This window comes from Dreissena polymorpha, chromosome 15 (assembly GCF_020536995.1).
Source record: "Dreissena polymorpha isolate Duluth1 chromosome 15, UMN_Dpol_1.0, whole genome shotgun sequence".
Classification (NCBI taxonomy): Eukaryota; Metazoa; Mollusca; class Bivalvia; order Myida; family Dreissenidae; genus Dreissena; species Dreissena polymorpha.
In genome coordinates this window covers 39,137,570-39,156,334 of record NC_068369.1, presented here as the reverse complement: position 1 = coordinate 39,156,334, position 18,765 = coordinate 39,137,570, and the positions used below count along the sequence as shown (strand labels likewise).

The following is an 18,765-nucleotide window of genomic DNA, read 5'->3' as shown; positions in this document are numbered from 1 at the left end:
CATGATGTTGGACACAATGTTGTCATTGTTCCATGTGGTATTTAGAGTAGTATGTACCACAAGCTGTTTTCTGGGTTCCATGTGGTACTTAGAGTATTACATGCCACATGATGTTGGACACACTGTTGTCATGAATCCATGTGGTATTTAATGTAGTACATACATGTACCACAAGCTGTTTTCTTGGTTCCATGTGATTCTTAGACTATTACACACCACATGATGTTGGACACAATGTTGTCATGGTTCCATATGGTATTTAGAGTAGTATGTACCACAAGCTTTTTTCTGGGTTCGATGTGGTACTTAGAGTATTACATGCCACATGATGTTGGACACACTGTTGTCAAGGTTCCATGTGGTATTTAGAGAAGTACGTACCACAAGCTGTTTTCTGAGTTCCATGTGGTACTAAGAGTATTAAATACCACATGATGTTGGACACAATGTTGTCAAGGTTCCATGTGGTATTTAGAGTAGTATGTACCACAAGCTGTTTTCTGGGTTCTATGTGGTACTTAGAGTATTACATACAACATTATGTTGGACACAATGTTGTCATGGTTCCATGTGGTATTTAGAGTAGTATGTGCCACAAGCTATTTTCTGGGTCCCATGTGGTACTTAGAGTATTGCACACCACATGATGTTGGACACAATGTTGTCATGGTTCCATGTGGTATTTAGAGTAGTATGTACCACAAGCTGTTTTCTGGGTTCCATGTGGTACTTAGAGTATTACATGCCACATGATGTTGGACACACTGTTGTTATGAATCCATGTGGTATTTAATGTAGTACATACATGTACCACAAGCTTTTTAATGGGTTCGATGTGGTACTTAGAGTATTACATGCCACATGATGTTGGACACACTGTTGTCAAGGTTCCATGTGGTATTTAGAGAAGTACGTACCACAAGCTGTTTTCTGGGTCCCATGTGGTACTTAGAGTATTAAATACCACATGATGTTGGACACAATGTTGTCAAGGTTCCATGTGGTATTTAGAGAAGTACGTACCACAAGCTGTTTTCTGGGTTCTATGTGGTACTTAGAGTATTACATACAACTTTATGTTGGACACAATGTTGTCATGGTTCCATGTGGTATTTAGAGTAGTATGTGCCACAAGCTATTTTCTGGGTCCCATGTGGTACTTAGAGTATTACACAGCACATGATGTTGGACACAATGTTGTCATGGTTCCATGTGGTATTTAGAGTAGTATGTACCACAAGCTGTTTTCTGGGTTCCATGTGGTACTTAGAGTATTACATGCCACATGATGTTGGACACACTGTTGTCATGAATCCATGTGGTATTTAATGTAGTACATACATGAACCACAAGCTGTTTTCTTGGTTCCATGTGATTCTTAGACTATTACACACCACATGATGTTGGACACAATGTTGTCATGGTTCCATGTGGTATTTAGAGTAGTATGTACCACAAGCTTTTTTCTGGGTTCGATGTGGTACTTAGAGTATTACATGCCACATGATGTTGGACACACTGTTGTCAAGGTTCCATGTGGTATTTAGAGAAGTATGTACCACAAGCTGTTTTCTGGGTCCCATGTGGTACTTAGAGTATTAAATACCACATGATGTTGGACACAATGTTGTCAAGGTTCCATGTGGTATTTAGAGAAGTACATACCACAAGCTGTTTTCTGGGTCCCATGTGGTACTTAGAGTATTACATACCACATGATGTTGGACACACTGTTGTCATGGTTCCATGTGGTATTTAGAGTAGTATGTGCCACAAGCTGTTTTCTGGGTTCCATGTGGTACTAAGAGTATTAAATACCACATGATGTTGGACACAATGTTGTCATAGTTCCATGTGGTATTTAGAGTAGTATGTACCACAAGCTGTTTTCTGGGTTCCATGTGGTACATAGAGTATTACATGCCACATGATGTTGGACACACTGTTGTCATGGTTCCATGTGGTATTAAGAGTAGTATGTACATGTAACACAAGCTGTTCTCTCGGTTCCATTTGGTACTTAGATTATTACATACCACATGATGTTGGACACAATGTTGTCATGGTTCCATGTGGTATTTAGAGTAGTATGTACCACAAGCTTTTTTCTGGGTTCCATGTGGTACTTAGAGAATTACATGCCGCATGATGTTGGACACATAACAACAGTGACTGTTGTCATTGTTCCATGTGGTATTTAGAGTAGTACGTACGAGAAGATGTTGTCTGGGTTCTATGTGGTACTTAGAGTATTACATGCCACATGATGTTGGACGCAATGTTTTCATTGTTCCATGTGGTATTTACAGTAGTACCTGCCACAAGGTGTTTTCTGGGTTCCATGTGGTACTTAGAGTATTACATGCCACATGATGTTGGACACACTGTTGTCATGGTTCCATGTGGTATTTAGAGTAGTACGTACCACAAGCTGTTTTCTGGGTCACCTCTGGTACTTAGAGTATTACATGCCACATGATGTTGGACACAATGTTGTCATGGTTCCATGTGGTATTTAGAGAAGTACGTGCCACATGATGTTGGACACAATGTTGTCATGGTTCCATGTGTTATTTAGAGTAGTATGTACCACAAGCTGTTTTTCTGGGTTCCATGCGGTACTTAGAGTATTACATACCACATGATGTTGGACACCATGTTGTCATGGTTCCATGTGATATTTAGAGTAGTTCGTGCCACAAGCTGTTTTTTGGCTTTCATGTGGTACTTAGAGTATAACATGCCACATCATGTTGGACACTCGTACTACTCTAAATACCACATGGAACCATGACAACACTGACTGTTGTCATGGTTCCATGTGGTATTTAGTGTAGTACGTACCACAAGCTTTTTTCTGGGTCCCATGTGGTACTTAGAGTATTACATGCCACATGATGTTGGACACAATGTTGTCATGGTTCCATGTGGTACTTAGAGTATTACATGCCACATGATGTTTGACACCATGTTGTCATGGTTCCATGTGGTATTTAGAGTAGTACGTACCACAAGCTGTTTTCTGGGTTCCATGTGGTACTTAGAGTATAACATACCACATGATGTTGGACACAATGTTGTCATGGTTCCATGTGGTATTTAGAGTAGTATGTACCACAAGCTGTTTTCTGGGTTCCATGTGGTACTAAGAATATTGCATGCCACATGATGTTGGACACACTGTTGTCATGGTTCCATGTGGTATTTTGAATAGTACGTGCCACAAGCTGTTTTCTAGGTGTCATGTGGTACTTAGAGTATTACATGCCACATGATGTTGGACACTCGTATATTCTAAATACCACATGGAACCATGACAACAGTGACTGTTGTCATGGTTCCATGTGGTATTTAGAGTAGTACGTACCACATGCTGTTTTCTGTGTCCCATGCAGTACTTAGAGTATTACAGCCAAATGATGTTGAACACAATGTTGTCATGGTTCCATGTGGTATTTAGAGTAAAACAAACCACAAGCTGTTTTCTGGGTTCCATGTGGTACTTAGAGTATTACATGCCACATGATGTTGGACACAATGTTGTCATGGTTCCATGTGGTATTTAGAGTAGTACGTACCACAAGCTGTTTTCTGGGTTCCATGTGGTACTTAGAGTATTACATGCCACATGATGTTGGACAAAATGTAGTCATGGTTCCATGTGGTATTTAGAGTAGTATGTACCACAAGCTGTTTTCTGGGTTCCTTGTGGTACTTAGAGTATTACATGCCACATGATGTTGGACACACTGTTGTCATGGTTCCATGTGGTATTTTGTGTAGTCCGTGCCACAAGCTGTTTTCTGGGTTCCATGTTTTTCTTAGAGTATTACATGCCACATGATGTTGGACACACGTTTGCTATGCTTCCATGTGGTATTTAGAGTAGTACGTATCACAAGCTGTTTTCTGGGTTCTATGTGGTACTTAGAGTATTACATGCCACATGATGTTTGACACCATGTTGTCATGGTTCCATGTGGTATTTAGAGTAGTACGTACCACAAGCTGTTTTCTGGGTTCCATGTGGTACTTAGAGTATAACATACCACATGATGTTGGACACAATGTTGTCATGGTACCATGTGGTATTTAGAGTAGTATGTACCACAAGCTGTTTTCTGGGTTCCATTAGGTACTAAGAGTATTGCATGCCACATGATGTTGGACACACTGTTGTCATGGTTCCATGTGGTATTTTGAATAGTACGTGCCACAAGCTGTTTTCTAGGTGTCATGTGGTACTTAGAGTTTTACATGCCACATGATGTTGGACACTCGTATATTCTAAATACCACATGGAACCATGACAACAGTTACTGTTGTCATGGTTCCATGTGGTATTTAGAGTAGTACGTACCACAAGCTGTTTTCTGTGTCCCATGCAGTACTTAGAGTATTACAGCCAAATGATGTTGAACACAATGTTGTCATGGTTCCATGTGGTATTTAGAGTAAAACAAACCACAAGCTGTTTTCTGGGTTCCATGTGGTACTTAGAGTATTACATGCCACATGATGTTGGACACAATGTTGTCATGGTTCCATGTGGTATTTAGAGTAGTACGTACCACAAGCTGTTTTCTGGGTTCCATGTGGTACTTAGAGTATTACATGCCACATGATGTTGGACAAAATGTAGTCATGGTTCCATGTGGTATTTATAGTAGTATGTACCACAAGCTGTTTTCTGGGTTCCTTGTGGTACTTAGAGTATTACATGCCACATGATGTTGGACACAATGTTGTCATGGTTCCATGTGGTATTTTGTGTAGTCCGTGCCACAAGCTGTTTTCTGGGTTCCATGTGGTACTTAGAGTATTACATGCCACATGATGTTGGACACACGTTTGCTATGCTTCCATGTGGTATTTAGAGTAGTACATATCACAAGCTGTTTTCTGGGTTCCATGTGGTACTTAGAGTATTACATGCCACATGATGTTTTACACCATGTTGTCATGGTTCCATGTGGTATTTAGAGTAGTACGTACCACAAGCTGTTTTCTGGGTTCCATGTGGTACTTAGAGTATAACATACCACATGATGTTGGACACAATGTTGTCATGGTTCCATGTGGTATTTAGAGTAGTATGTACCACAAGCTGTTTTCTGGGTTCCATGTGGTAATAAGAGTATTGCATGCCACATGATGTTGGACACACTGTTGTCATGGTTCCATGTGGTATTTTGAAAAGTACGTGCCACAAGCTGTTTTCTAGGTGTCATGTGGTACTTAGAGTATTACATGCCACATGATGTTGGACACTCGTATATTCTAAATACCACATGGAACCATGACAACAGTGACTGTTGTCATGGTTCCATGTGGTATTTAGAGTAGTACGTACCACAAGCTGTTTTCTGTGTCCCATGCAGTACTTAGAGTATTACAGCCAAATGATGTTGAACACCATGTTGTCATGGTTCCATGTGGTATTTAGAGTAAAACAAACCACAAACTGTTTTTTGGGTTCCATGTGGTACTTAGAGTATTACATGCCACATGATGTTGGACACAATGTTGTCATGGTTCCATGTGGTATTTAGAGTAGTACGTACCACAAGCTGTTTTCTGGGTTCCATGTGGTACTTAGAGTATTGCATGCCACATGATGTTGGACAAAATGTAGTCATGGTTCCATGTGGTATTTAGAGTAGTATGTACCACACGCTGTTTTCTGGGTTCCATGTGGTACTTAGAGTATTACATACCACATGATGTTGGACACAATGTTGTCATGGTTCCATGTGGTATTTAGAGTAGTATGTACCAGAAGCTGTTCCTTGGTTCCATGTGGTACTTAGAATATGACATGCCACATGATGTTGGACACACTGTTGTCATGGTTCCATGTGGTATTTAGAGTAGTACGTACATGTACCACAAGCTGTTCTCTGGGTTCCATGTGGTACTTAGATTATTACATACCACATGATGTTGGACACAATGTTGTCATGGTTCCATGTGGTATTTATAGTAGTATGTACCACAAGCTGTTTTCTGGGTTCTATGTGGTACTTAGAGTATTACATACCACATTATGTTGGAAACAATGTTGTCATGGTTCCATGTGGTATTTAGAGTAGTACGTGCCACAAGCTGTTTTCTGGGTGTCATGTGGTACTTGGAGTATTACATGCCACATGATGTTGGACACACTGTTGTCATGGTTTCATGTGGTATTAAGAGTAGTACGTACATGTACCACAAGCTGTTCTCTGGGTTCTTTGTGGTACTTAGATTATTACATACCACATGATGTTGGACACAATGTTGTCATGGTTCCATGTGGTATTTAGAGTAGTATGTACCACAAGCTGTTTTCTGGGATCTATGTGGTGCTTAGAGTATTACATACAACATTATGTTGGACACAATGTTGTCATGGTTCCATGTGGTATTTAGAGTAGTATGTGCCACAAGCTGTTTTCTGGGTTCCATGTGGTACTTAGAGTATTACTTACCACATGATGTTGGACACAATGTTGTCATGGTTTCATGTGGTATTTAGAGTAGTATGTACGACAAGCTGTTTGCTGGGTTCCATTTGGTACTTAGAGTATTACATGCCACATGATGTTGGACACACTGTTGTCATGGTTCCATGTGGTATTTAGAGTAGTACATACATGTACCACAAGCTGTTTTCTTGGTTCCATGTGATTCTTAGAGTATTTCATACCACATGATGTTGGACACACTGTTGTCATGGTTCCATATGGTATTTAGAGTAGTACGTACATGTACCACAAGCTGTTATCTGGGTTCCATGTGGTACTTAGAGTATTACATACCACATGATGTTGGACACAATGTTGTCATGGTTCCATGTGGTATTTATAGTAGTATGTACCACAAGCTGTTTTCTGGGTTCTATGTGGTACTTAGAGTATTACATACCACATTATGTTGGACACAATGTTGTCATGGTTCCATGTGGTATTTAGAGTAGTACGTGCCACAAGCTGTTTTCTGGGTGTCATGTGGTACTTAGAGTATTACATGCCACATGATGTTGGACACACTGTTGTCATGGTTTCATGTGGTATTTAGAGTAGTAAGTACATGTACCACAAGCTGTTTTCTGGGTTCCTTGTGGTACTTAGATTATTACATACCACATGATGTTGGACACAATGTTGTCATGGTTCCATGTGGTATTTAGAGTAGTATGTACCACAAGCTGTTTTCTGGGATATATGTGGTACTTAGAGTATTACATACAACATTATGTTGGACACAATGTTGTCATGGTTCCATGTGGTATTTAGAGTAGTATGTGCCACAAACTGTTTTCTGGGTTCCATGTGGTACTTAGAGTATTACTTACCACATGATGTTGGACACAATGTTGTCATGGTTCCATGTGGTATTTAGAGTAGTATGTACGACAAGCTGTTTGCTGGGTTCCATGTGGTACTTAGAGTATTACATGCCACATGATGTTGGACACACTGTTGTCATGGTTCCATGTGGTATTTAGAGTAGTACATACATGTACCACAAGCTGTTTTCTTGGTTCCATGTGATTCTTAGAGTATTTCATACCACATGATGTTGGACACACTGTTGTCATGGTTCCATGTGGTATTTAGAGTAGTACGTACATGTACCACAAGCTGTTATCTGGGTTCCATGTGGTACTTAGAGTATTACATACCACATGATGTTGGACACAATGTTGTCATGGTTCCATGTGGTATTTAGAGTAGTATGTACCACAAGCTGTTTTCCGGGTTCCATGTGGTACTAAGAGTATTACATGCCACATGATGTTGGACACAATGTTGTCATGGATATGTGGCATTTAGAGTAGTACGTGCCACATTATGTTGGACACAATGTTGTCATGGTTCCATGTGGTATTTAGAGTAGTATGTACCACAAACTGTTTTCTGGGTTCCCTGTGGTACTTAGAGTATTACATACCACACGATGTTGGACACAATGTTGTCATGGTTCCGTGTGGTATTTAGAGTAGTATGTACCACAAGCTGTTTTCTGGGTTCCATGTGGTACTTAGAGTATTACATACCCTATGATGTTGGACACAATGTTGTCATAGTTCCATGTGGTATTTAGAGTAGTATGTACCACAAGCTGTTTTTTGGGTTCCATGTGGTACTTAGAGTATTACATACCACATTATGTTGGACACAATGTTGTCATGGTTCCATGTGGTATTTAGAGTAGTACGTACCACAAGCTGTTGTCTGGGTCCCATGTGGTACTTAAGAGTATTACATGCCACATGTGTTACTAAGAGTATTACATGCCACATGATGTTGGACACAATGTTGTCATGGATATGTGGCATTTAGAGTAGTACGTGCCACATTATGTTGGACACAATGTTGTCATGGTTCCATATGGTATTTAGAGTAGTATGTACGAGAAGATGTTGTCTGGGTTATGTGGTACTTAGAGTATTACATTCCACATGATGTTGGACACAATGTTGTCATGGTTCCATGTGGTATTTAGAGTAGTACGTACCACAAGCTGTTTTCTGGGTCCCATGTGGTACTTAAGAGTATTACATTCCACATGATGTTGGACACAATGTTGTCATGGTTCCATGTGGTATTGATAGTAGTATGTACCACAAGCTGTTTTCTGGGTCCCATGTGGTACTTAAGAGTATAACATACCACATGATGTTGGACACACTGTTGTCATGGTTCCATGTGGTATTTAGAGTAGTATGTACTGCCGATGTTTCGAATTTATATTCGAAACATCGGCAGTAAGTATTCAATTCAGTGATATTTTAAGAACATAAGCATGTGAAAAGATCAGTTGTTATGTTATCAAGTGACTATGATCTTTTTTGTTCAATAACAAGTTCATTTCAATATATATTTTAAAAACGTATTGATGTAAACAACAAATTCTCCATTTTATTTGATATAGTAAATTCATGTAGACATCAAATTCTCCATTTTATTCGATATAGTAAATGGATGTAGACATCACATTCTCCATCATTATTTGGTAAGAAATCAAGCGTTTTATTCGTATTGTAATACGGCACATGTACAATAAATAGACATACATATACATGCATAACAAAATCATATTTATAACATAATCAGTATTTAAATGTATGTTTATAATATTAATAATAAAAAACTCGTCAGCGTTGATACTATGTTCATTATTTTCAGAAAACCATATTCTTGGTCGTATCTGAAATAAAAGAGTAAAACAGTTTTTAAAAAGCTAAATGTGAAATTATGACTCGTTAAATTCACCGCGATTTCTTAACAACACTTCTTATCGATACTTTATAAATTTGATATACATTGTATTTGCACAATGCACAACATTATTGTAACACAATAAGTAAATCAATATTTACCATAATATTACAATATGTTATTTTACATACAGTGTTTCAAAATGAACTTGTTATTGAACAAAGAACAGGTATACAAATAGTCACTCACTAACATGACAACTGATCTTTTCACATGACAATGATATTAAAATATCGCGGAATTTAATACTTACTGCGGATGTCTCGAACTTTTACATGTACATTTATTTGATCCAATACATGTAACAAAAGAAACAGGAAATCACAAAAATAGTGTGATAGCAAATTACATGTACATGTAACATGTTTGTATGTAATTGTTGGCGAGCTATATATGTACACAAACGAGCAAGGGTTTTCGAAAGGTTAACAAAAAACAAATCTTCAATTAAGAACAACAAGGGAAACTTCATGCAGAAACAATTGAAACAAAACCTGAAGCATGAAACGCAAACTATACTCACGCTCGATGTAAGACATGTCAATGATTCTGTAAAGAGGGCAAACACGAGAGAAAAGAGTTGAACATTTGGTGATTTTATTATGAAGTGCATGTAATACATGTACATACAAAGTTTTAAAAAACAACATTATACGATCTGCAATGTGAATGAACATGTACATTTCGATATTGCAGACCGTACATTTGTATAATGTTGTTGCACATGTTTTTCACCGCGAACCACCTAGACAGTGGTGGTCCACCGTGAGATCAATTTCCCGATAATGCCGAGACTGACATCGCTATTTGCCACGGCGAAATCACCGTGTTCAACGGTGTATCGTGGTGAGATAGTAATTGTCCACTCTGGGCTGAATCAGGGTGATGCGTTGTGGATGGCAGAAATCGCGCTAGACGTAGTGTATGTGTGTGTCTGTCCCAAAACTTTAACCTTGCTCATGAAATGAAAACTCTTGGGTCTATGTTCTTTAAACTTCACATGTGCATGCATCTCATTGAGATCTACAATCAAACATGGTTTGAGGTCACTAGGTTTAAGGTGAAGGTCACTGTTACCTTTATTTTACAAAGTTATGGGCCTTGGACTTAATAAATTTCTATACAATAGCTGCTGCGTGGCTTCAAAGTGCAGTAGGGGACATTGTGTTTCACAAACACAGCTCTTGTTTTTTTAGACAATAGGTTTAACTTTTTAAAAAAAGCATTAACATTTTAAGCGAAAGATAAAGATTTTGAGTTTTTCTTAATTAAAGAAATATAGAGATGAGAAAAAAGGTATTGTGGTTTAATAGCTCTGAAGTAGTGTACACTTTAATTTGCACATTCAGAAAGTAAAAAAAAAGAAATGTGAAAGTTCATAAGCCACTTCAGCACCCAAACCCTTTTGTCATCCATGGCCACTGGGCCTGAAAATATTCCTGGGCAAAAGCCTGTACTTATCATATGTCTTTAAAGGATTGTGATATAATATTGAGGCTATTATTTCTGTGTTGAAATCTGTAGCTTAATAAAAATAGATCAAGTGCAAATAATAAACCCTAGATATCATATATTTATACTGTCACATGCCTTTAAATCAGCCCGATAACCAGGTAACATAATATCCCAAAAGATATGAGGCTAGATGACCACGTGACCTCAAATATCAGTCAGTCGCTCTGTTTTACTGTGAAATGATGTCATTTTTATGACGAAATGACGTCATTATTCCAGCGAAACTCTCCAGTTAAACTCTTTTACAGTGTAAATAAATGGTAAAAAAAGCATAAAATAAAAGAAATTAATGTGACATGATAAATAGAATAATAGGTTGGTGACGTGGATGGAGAATGGTTATCTGGCTTGTCGGAGGATATTATCGGGTTTGCCTTGGGCTTACCCGATGAATTCCTCCGACTTGCCAGATAACCATTCTCCATGCACATCACCAACCTATTATTCTCTATGTCTCGCATGTAGATAGAGTCTGGTTGAGTGATGGCTGCTGTACTGCCTGGAGACCTGAGTGATGAGGAATGGCTGGTGATGCGGGCCAGGGCGTGCTTCAAGACGGACCCATACGCTGCCAAATCCTGGATGCTCACAGCTCAATCACTGTGTCCACACAGCTTCAATATCCAGGTTCTGTAGATTGCCACGTGTATAAACAATTGCTATGTAACAGAAACGCAGTCCCTGCGAAAGTCCATGGGCCCTTGGACAAGGCTAGTAAAATTGCAGAGAAGAAATTGAGAAAACTGGCCTTTATGTAAGGCGCAATATTCTGGATATGTAAAATGTGTACCGTTAGTTGAATGTTTTATTGGAATTTGGACATTTGATAATTATACGATAATCTGATCAATGTGGCACTTTCACAGAGACTGGAAATTGATTTCATTTTGTAAAGCTTATTCAGTGATCAGAGAATTAAATTAAATTATATATTAAAGAATTTTTCCACCAAATGTGTTTACCTCTATCTTTTTCAAATTGTCAATTACATGTATTGCACAATCATATTTATTAACATAAGTTTATGTTTTTAGCCATTCTTGTAAACAACATGAAGTTAATAGGGCAAGAATAAAATCATCGTGGAAGTCTGTCCGTCTGTTCATCTGTTTATCTGTCCATAGACACAAGTCTGTCCGTCTGTTTATCTGTCCATAGACACAAGTCCGTCCGTCTGTTTATCTGTCCATAGACACAAGTCAGTCTGTCTGTTTATCTGTCCATAGACACAAGTCCGTCCGTCTGTTTATCTGTCCATAGACATATGGCATATAGCAGTTGAACTGTCCGTCAGTCAGTATGTCAGTCAGTATGTCAGTCTGTCCGTCCGTCCGAAAAAAACTTTAACATTGGCCATGACTTTTTCAATATTCAAGATAGCAACTTGATATTTGGCATGCATGTGCATCTCATGAAGCTGCACATTTTGAGTGGTGGAAGTTCAAGGTCAAGGTCATCCTTCAAGGTCAAAGGTAAAAAAAAAGATTTTTTTTTTTCAAAGCGGTGTTCTCATGAAGCTTCACATTTTGAGTGGTGGAAGTTCAGGGTCAAGGTCATCCTTCAAGGTCAAAGGTAAAAAAAAAAAAAAATTCAAAGCAGTGCAATAGGGGGCATTGTGTTTCTGACAAACACATATCTTGTATTTTCCTTCTTTGAAAATTTTATTTAAAAAAAATCATGCCCCATTATAAACTTAAATATTCTATAAAATACTGGGACATATGATGACACAGTGTGTCTGGGAAATTTTTAGTCACTAATGAGTAGAGCAACATATTGTATTTTAAAGCGGGTATATACGATTTTGTCAAATATTTATGAATTTATATAAACTGTTTTTTATATTTCAATATAAATTTAAATAAAAGTTAAGAAGAACATGTGTCGAAAAATGCGAAATAAGCCAGATATTTAATTCTGAAATTGAAAACGGCTGTAAAGCCGAATTCGCCAGCATGTATACCATACATGTACGATGTGCATTTAAACTTACGAGGGGTGTTCCAGAAGTTCGTGGATTTTCGCTATAACTTTCATTTGGTAACATAAATGGACAAACAAATAGCATGTTAAGAATATTTCGTCCTTTCCAAATCTGCTCTCCAAATATCATGGAAATACATAAAACAATAAATATATATCAGAGATTTAAACATGTGCACAATGCGCACACCGACGCACGTAACGTTTCTGTTCAACGTCAATGACGTTATGAAGTTAACAACTGTCAAATCTTTTCCACATAATCACCTCCAACGCGAATGCACTTTATGTGTCGGGAAATCCACTTGTCAAAAGTGTCTCTATACCATTCAGCGTCAAAAGACGACACGATTCGCTTTGCTGCAACTGAAAGTTCCTGTTTACTTGCAAAGCGAATACCGCGCAACTGTGATTTAACTTCCGGGAAGACGCGGAAGTCCATAGGGGCCAAATCCGGGCTGTAAGGAGGACTTAGGCGCGGTAACGTGAAATTTGCCGTATATTCTGTTTATCAACGACATTTAAACCAAATTTAAATTCGCGTAACGCTCATACTTATAATAAAATACACGCGTGCGCCGCATGTCATTACTGAGGTCTCTATGGCAACGCGTTTCAAACGCGCTTTATGGAATTCATGCATTTTTAGCTTATATATAAAGTCCGTGATAATTGGTTTGTATAATATGTAAATTTCATTGACTTTTACCAGCAAACTAATAAGTTATATTGAAAATCCACGAACCTCTGGAACACCCCTCATAGTTTAACGGTTTATAATACAAAGACGAATGCTTCGGTTATTGTAGGAAAATATGTACGTCACTATCGGCTCGGGGCGCTAATTTGTCTTTGCTGCATTTTATTAAATTCGGCTTGAATGTATAATTTTTCTTGCCTATTTTGTGTTATTGTAACATATTTTATCAATATATTACAATTAAACACATATAAAAAATCGTATATACCCGCTTTAAGTTTTAGATAAAGGTATTAAAACAGTGTATTTATTTTAAGTTTGAAGCATATAACCTGGAAAAGCAAAGCAAAAACTCGAAGGAAGCTGCCAAACTTCTAGAGGGACTGTGAGTCAATTAATAGGACTTACTATTAATGTATGTGATGATTAAATAATTAATAGATAGTTTGTTGTTAGCTCATGTCGAGCTTTTGTGCTCATCATGTGTCTGTCATTTGACATGCATCATCCATGGTCAATATTAACCTTGTGATCACTGGACTGGCTATTTGTTGCCCAATCTTCATGAAATCTGGTCAGTTCCCAACATATCCCATGAGAGTCCATGGGTCTCTTGGGGTCAAACATTAGGTAACTGGGTCAAATTAACGAAAAAAAAGCTTGTGAACATTCTAGAAGGCACATATTTTTTGTCCAATCTTTATGATTCTTGATTTAAAGATGTACTAAACCTCCAAGCTGTATTCACAAATTATTTTTCAAGTGCACCATATACATGTTCATTTTAATAGAAAACAGATGTCTATCTTCCATCTGTATGTTTATTGGCTTTTTAAAATACGATATACGGGTCTATAACATATAGGTAAAATGTGGCAGTGTCTGAGAAAATGGGTATCATGGCTCAAAAAATAATAAAATTTTCAGGTTCTTATTTATTGTTTTGTCCCCTACCGGTGAAACCGGAGGGGACTTATGGATTGCGCTCTGTGTGTCCGTGAGTCTGTCACACTTTTCTGGATCCTGCTATAACTTTAAAAGTTCTTCATATTTTTTCCTGAAACTTGAAACATGGACAGATGGCAATATGGAGATTATGCACGTCATTTCATTTTGTTCCTATGTCAAGAATTATGGTGTCTATGGCAACAAATTAACTAGAAATATTGCTGAAAATGATGGATCCTGTGATAACTTTTAAAGTTCTTCGTATTTTTTCATGAAACTTGAAACATGGATAGATGGCAATATGGAGATTATGCACGTCAAGTCATTTTGTTCCTACGTCAGACATTCTGGTTGCTATAATGGCAACAAATAGACTAGAAATATTGCTGAAAATGGCGGAGTTACACCGGTAGAGGACCATATTGCTTGACAATAGTCTTGTTTTTGCTTTGTTTTAGAAATGAAATGCAAAAAAAATAGGTTTCTAATATTGTTAGTTTTCGAGATATTGACCTTAATGTAATACCACTGTTAAGTGCTAAATGACTCATATTTTACAGTATGCTTAAACAAAATTAACATACAACTACCCTAGTTGATGATAAATATATAGCAATATTTTTCTACTTTTTTTACATGAGTGTATTTTATATTTAATTCGACACATACAAACATTTTATGTCCTCTGATACCATTTTATAATATGGTTTCAATGGTAACAGAATTTTAAATTTGATTTTTTTTACATACAATGATTTTTCTGACAGTATTTAATCTACCAAACAAACATAAAAATTGGATATGTAAATTGTTTACTTTTTTTAAATATTCATATTTCAGGTGAACCTTCTACAACCTAATATCAGGTTGCATGTTCTATTGAGATATTTGTTTGAAACTGATCTCACTTAAATGTGTGTTGGTAGGCACAGCATGTTTCCTGATAATCAGCGGCTGTGGGCAGAGGTGCATAGCATTCTGGAGGCCCTTCAGAAAGAGGCAGGAGATCATGACAACTCATTCCTTACAGGTCTGCATCGTGTGTTTTCTTACAATAATTTATAAAAAAGATCAGGAAAATATCATGACAAAACCCTGAGCAGTCAGTCATCAGTCTGAAGTTAAACTGCAAACCATGTACATTCTATTTCACTTACTTTAGTTATTTTATGAAAGGTTATTTTATTAAAGTGGTTTGTAGCAAAAAACATGAGGTAGAAATAAATGCATATAACAAAAGATCTAGGTTTAAATGCGTGTCTTTTTAATTTGTGTCTCATATGATATTAAATTTTAAAACATGAGTTGACATAATAAGGAAATGTTTTTAAACATGCATATTAAGCAAGATAAACTTAACATTTACTTGATTAAAAGAGGAAATTTAAGCCGCATTTCAGAATATAAATTTAAAAAAAAAATATGAAAAAACATGCACTTAAAAACTATTGGACTTATGTTATGTATAAAAAGATATAATGTGTTTTTTTCCTAATTTCATGGTAAGAAAAACTACTTTCCCAATCCAAAAGTCACAGGCTATAAAATATTCTTTTCTAAATATTTATTTCACAGTTGAATTATGGACCCTTTAACTATAACAATTATATATTCTGATAATCACTTGCCTAAGTGTGTACAGAATACAGCAGCTTATATTAATATTAGTACACACTTAGCTTCACTCATATGAGCCGAGTTCTGAGAAAACTTGGCTTAATGCATGTGCTTAAAGTGTCGTCCCAGATTAGCCTGTGCAGTCTGCACAGGCTAATCAGGGATGATACTTTTCGCATTTTTGGTATTTTGAAGGAAGTTCCTCCTTTACTGAAAATCAAGTTTAGGCGGAAAGTGTCGTCCCTGATTAGCCTGTGCAATCTGGGATGACACTTTATGCATATGCGTTAAGCCCAGTTTTCTCAGAACAAGGCTCAAATGAGTACACACTTAGCTTCACTCATATATACCAACCCATGATTGGTAAGAGCAACTATACTGTGTATGTGCAGAGATCCTGGCGGCCATTCCGGACCAGGTCCAGTGTCAGATGCTGCTCAGTGTGGCAGAGAAGATCAAGGACAGACTGGAGCAGTGCAGGCTACTTCTGCTTGTCCTTCGCAAGTTTCCTAAGCTCATCAAGGAACATGGGGTGAGTTAGCAAGGACCATAGGGTGAGATGCATAGGAAAATTGGGTGAGCTATCAAGGAACATGGGGTATGATATCAAGGAACATGGGGTGTGATATCAAGGAACATGGGGTGTGATATCAAGGAACATGGGGTGTGATATCAAGGACATGAGGGTGAGCAATGAAGGACCATGGGGTGTGATATCAATTAACATGGGGTGAGTTTTCAAGGAACATGGGGTGTGTTATCATAGAACATGGGTGAAATATCAAGGAACATGGGGTGTGATATCAAGGAACATGGGCAGAGTTATCATAAAACATGGTGTGTGATATCAAGAAACATGGGATGAGATATTAAGGAACATGGGGTGAGATACAAAGTAACATAGGGTGTGATATCAAGGAACATATGGTGAGATATCAAGGAACATGGGGTAAGAAATCAAGGAACATGGGGTGAGTTATCAAGGAACATTGGGTGAGTTATCAAGGAACATGGGTTCATATATCAAGGAACATGGGTGGTAAATCAGGGACATTGGTTGATATATCAAGGAACATTGGGTGAGGTAACAATGACAATTTTGTGAGATATCAAGGAACATGGGGTGAGATATCAAGGAACATGGGGTGAGATATTAAGGAGCATGGGGTGAGATATTAAGGAACATGGGGTGAGATAACAATGGCAATTGGGTGAGATATCAAGGAACATGGGGTGAGTTATCAAGGAACATGGGGTGAGATATCAAGGAACATGGGTTGATATAACAATGACAATTGGGTGACTTATCAAGGAACATGGAATAAGTGATAAACATGGGGTAAAGTATAAGGGACATAGAATGAATCATCAAAGAAGATTGGTTTAGATATCAAGGAACATTGGGTGGAATATTAAAGAACATGTGGTAAAATATCAAGGAACATGGGTTGAATGAGTTGTTAAGTAAATTGGCAACATTATGTTTGATGTTATGCAGTACTTGGCTATATAATGTTCGATTTAATGCAGTACTTGGCTACATAATGTTTGATGTTATGCAGTACTTGTCTAAATAATGTTTGATGTTATGCAGTACTTGGCTACATGTTTGATGTTATGCAGTACTTGGCTCATAATGTTTGCTGTAATGCAGTACAGTCCACTCTCGTTATCTCGAAGTCGGCGGGAACAAGAAAAAATATCGAGATAACGAGAGTTCGAGATATCCGATTAGGTGTTTTCAAAGAGAAAATAAGACGAAAATTTACCCTGTTTTTAACATCTAAATACATTCTAAGTGGTCTAACTAAAGCCGTCACCGTGTGGCATAATAATCTTTACCTGATATATACGCGTTTTTACGAGGCACGATTAATTTTGCTATTTAAATGCTTAAAATGACGTTTTAAGTATTACAGAATTGCATGAACACATGCGGTTATAATTTTTCTAAACTGCCGAGTAAACATCCGTTAATGTAGCTATTTAAAGTTATGATGCAATTGACGTCCAATCAAGACGAATTTGCGACGGATTAATTTCCTACCGCACAGTATCGGGAGCAGCCCGGCGAAGCGGGACGGTGAAGTATCAAAGAAAAAAAATCTCACCTTTTGCCGACACTGGAACAGTTATTTGCACTTCGAGATAAACCACAGTAAATACATGTAAAATCGGGACTTGGGACAAAATTTTATATCGAGATATCGAATTATTCGACATAACGAAAATCGAGATATGCGATGTTTATTTATATAGATAAAGAAGGAAAAAAGTTGGGACATTGAGCTTACTTCGACATATCGAGGATATCGAGATATCCGATGTCGAGATAACGAGAGTGGACTGTACTTGGTTACATAATGTTTGATGTTATGCAGTACTTGGCTACATAAAGTTTGATGTTATGCAGTACTTGGTTACATGATGTTTGATGTTATGCAGTACTTGGCTACATAATGTTTGATGATTTCAGCTGAAGCTGGTAGACATGCTGATGGCGGCAGAAAGTTTTGCCCAGTTTCAGTCACCCGTCAACTGTTACAGGAAACTTTTAGGTGTGTGAAATGCATCCGATATTAAATGTCTTCGAGTTCATCCTTTAAATGATTTTTTTCAATTCATTCCAAAAGAACATTTTAACTTCATGGGGAAAAAATCCATCAATCAGGAATTAGAACATTTTACTAGCTTTTCTATTTTTGTTATATTTTAGCTCACCTGAGCACAACATGC

General features: G+C 37.5%; 1 protein-coding gene across 5 annotated transcripts in view; it reads left to right on the top strand.

Annotated features, from left to right (window-relative positions):
* LOC127859472 (integrator complex subunit 10-like) overlaps positions 1–18,765 on the top strand; it is a 102,831-nt gene that overhangs the window by 54,365 nt on the left and 29,701 nt on the right. For all 5 annotated transcript variants that reach the window (XM_052396867.1, XM_052396865.1, XM_052396864.1 and 2 more), the window contains exons 2-6: positions 11,247–11,408; positions 13,782–13,849; positions 15,339–15,442; positions 16,422–16,561; positions 18,506–18,587. In XM_052396867.1, the coding sequence (XP_052252827.1) occupies positions 11,265–11,408; positions 13,782–13,849; positions 15,339–15,442; positions 16,422–16,561; positions 18,506–18,587 (538 nt within the window). In that variant the 5' untranslated portion in view covers positions 11,247–11,264. The remainder of the gene's footprint in view (positions 1–11,246; positions 11,409–13,781; positions 13,850–15,338; positions 15,443–16,421; positions 16,562–18,505; positions 18,588–18,765) is intronic.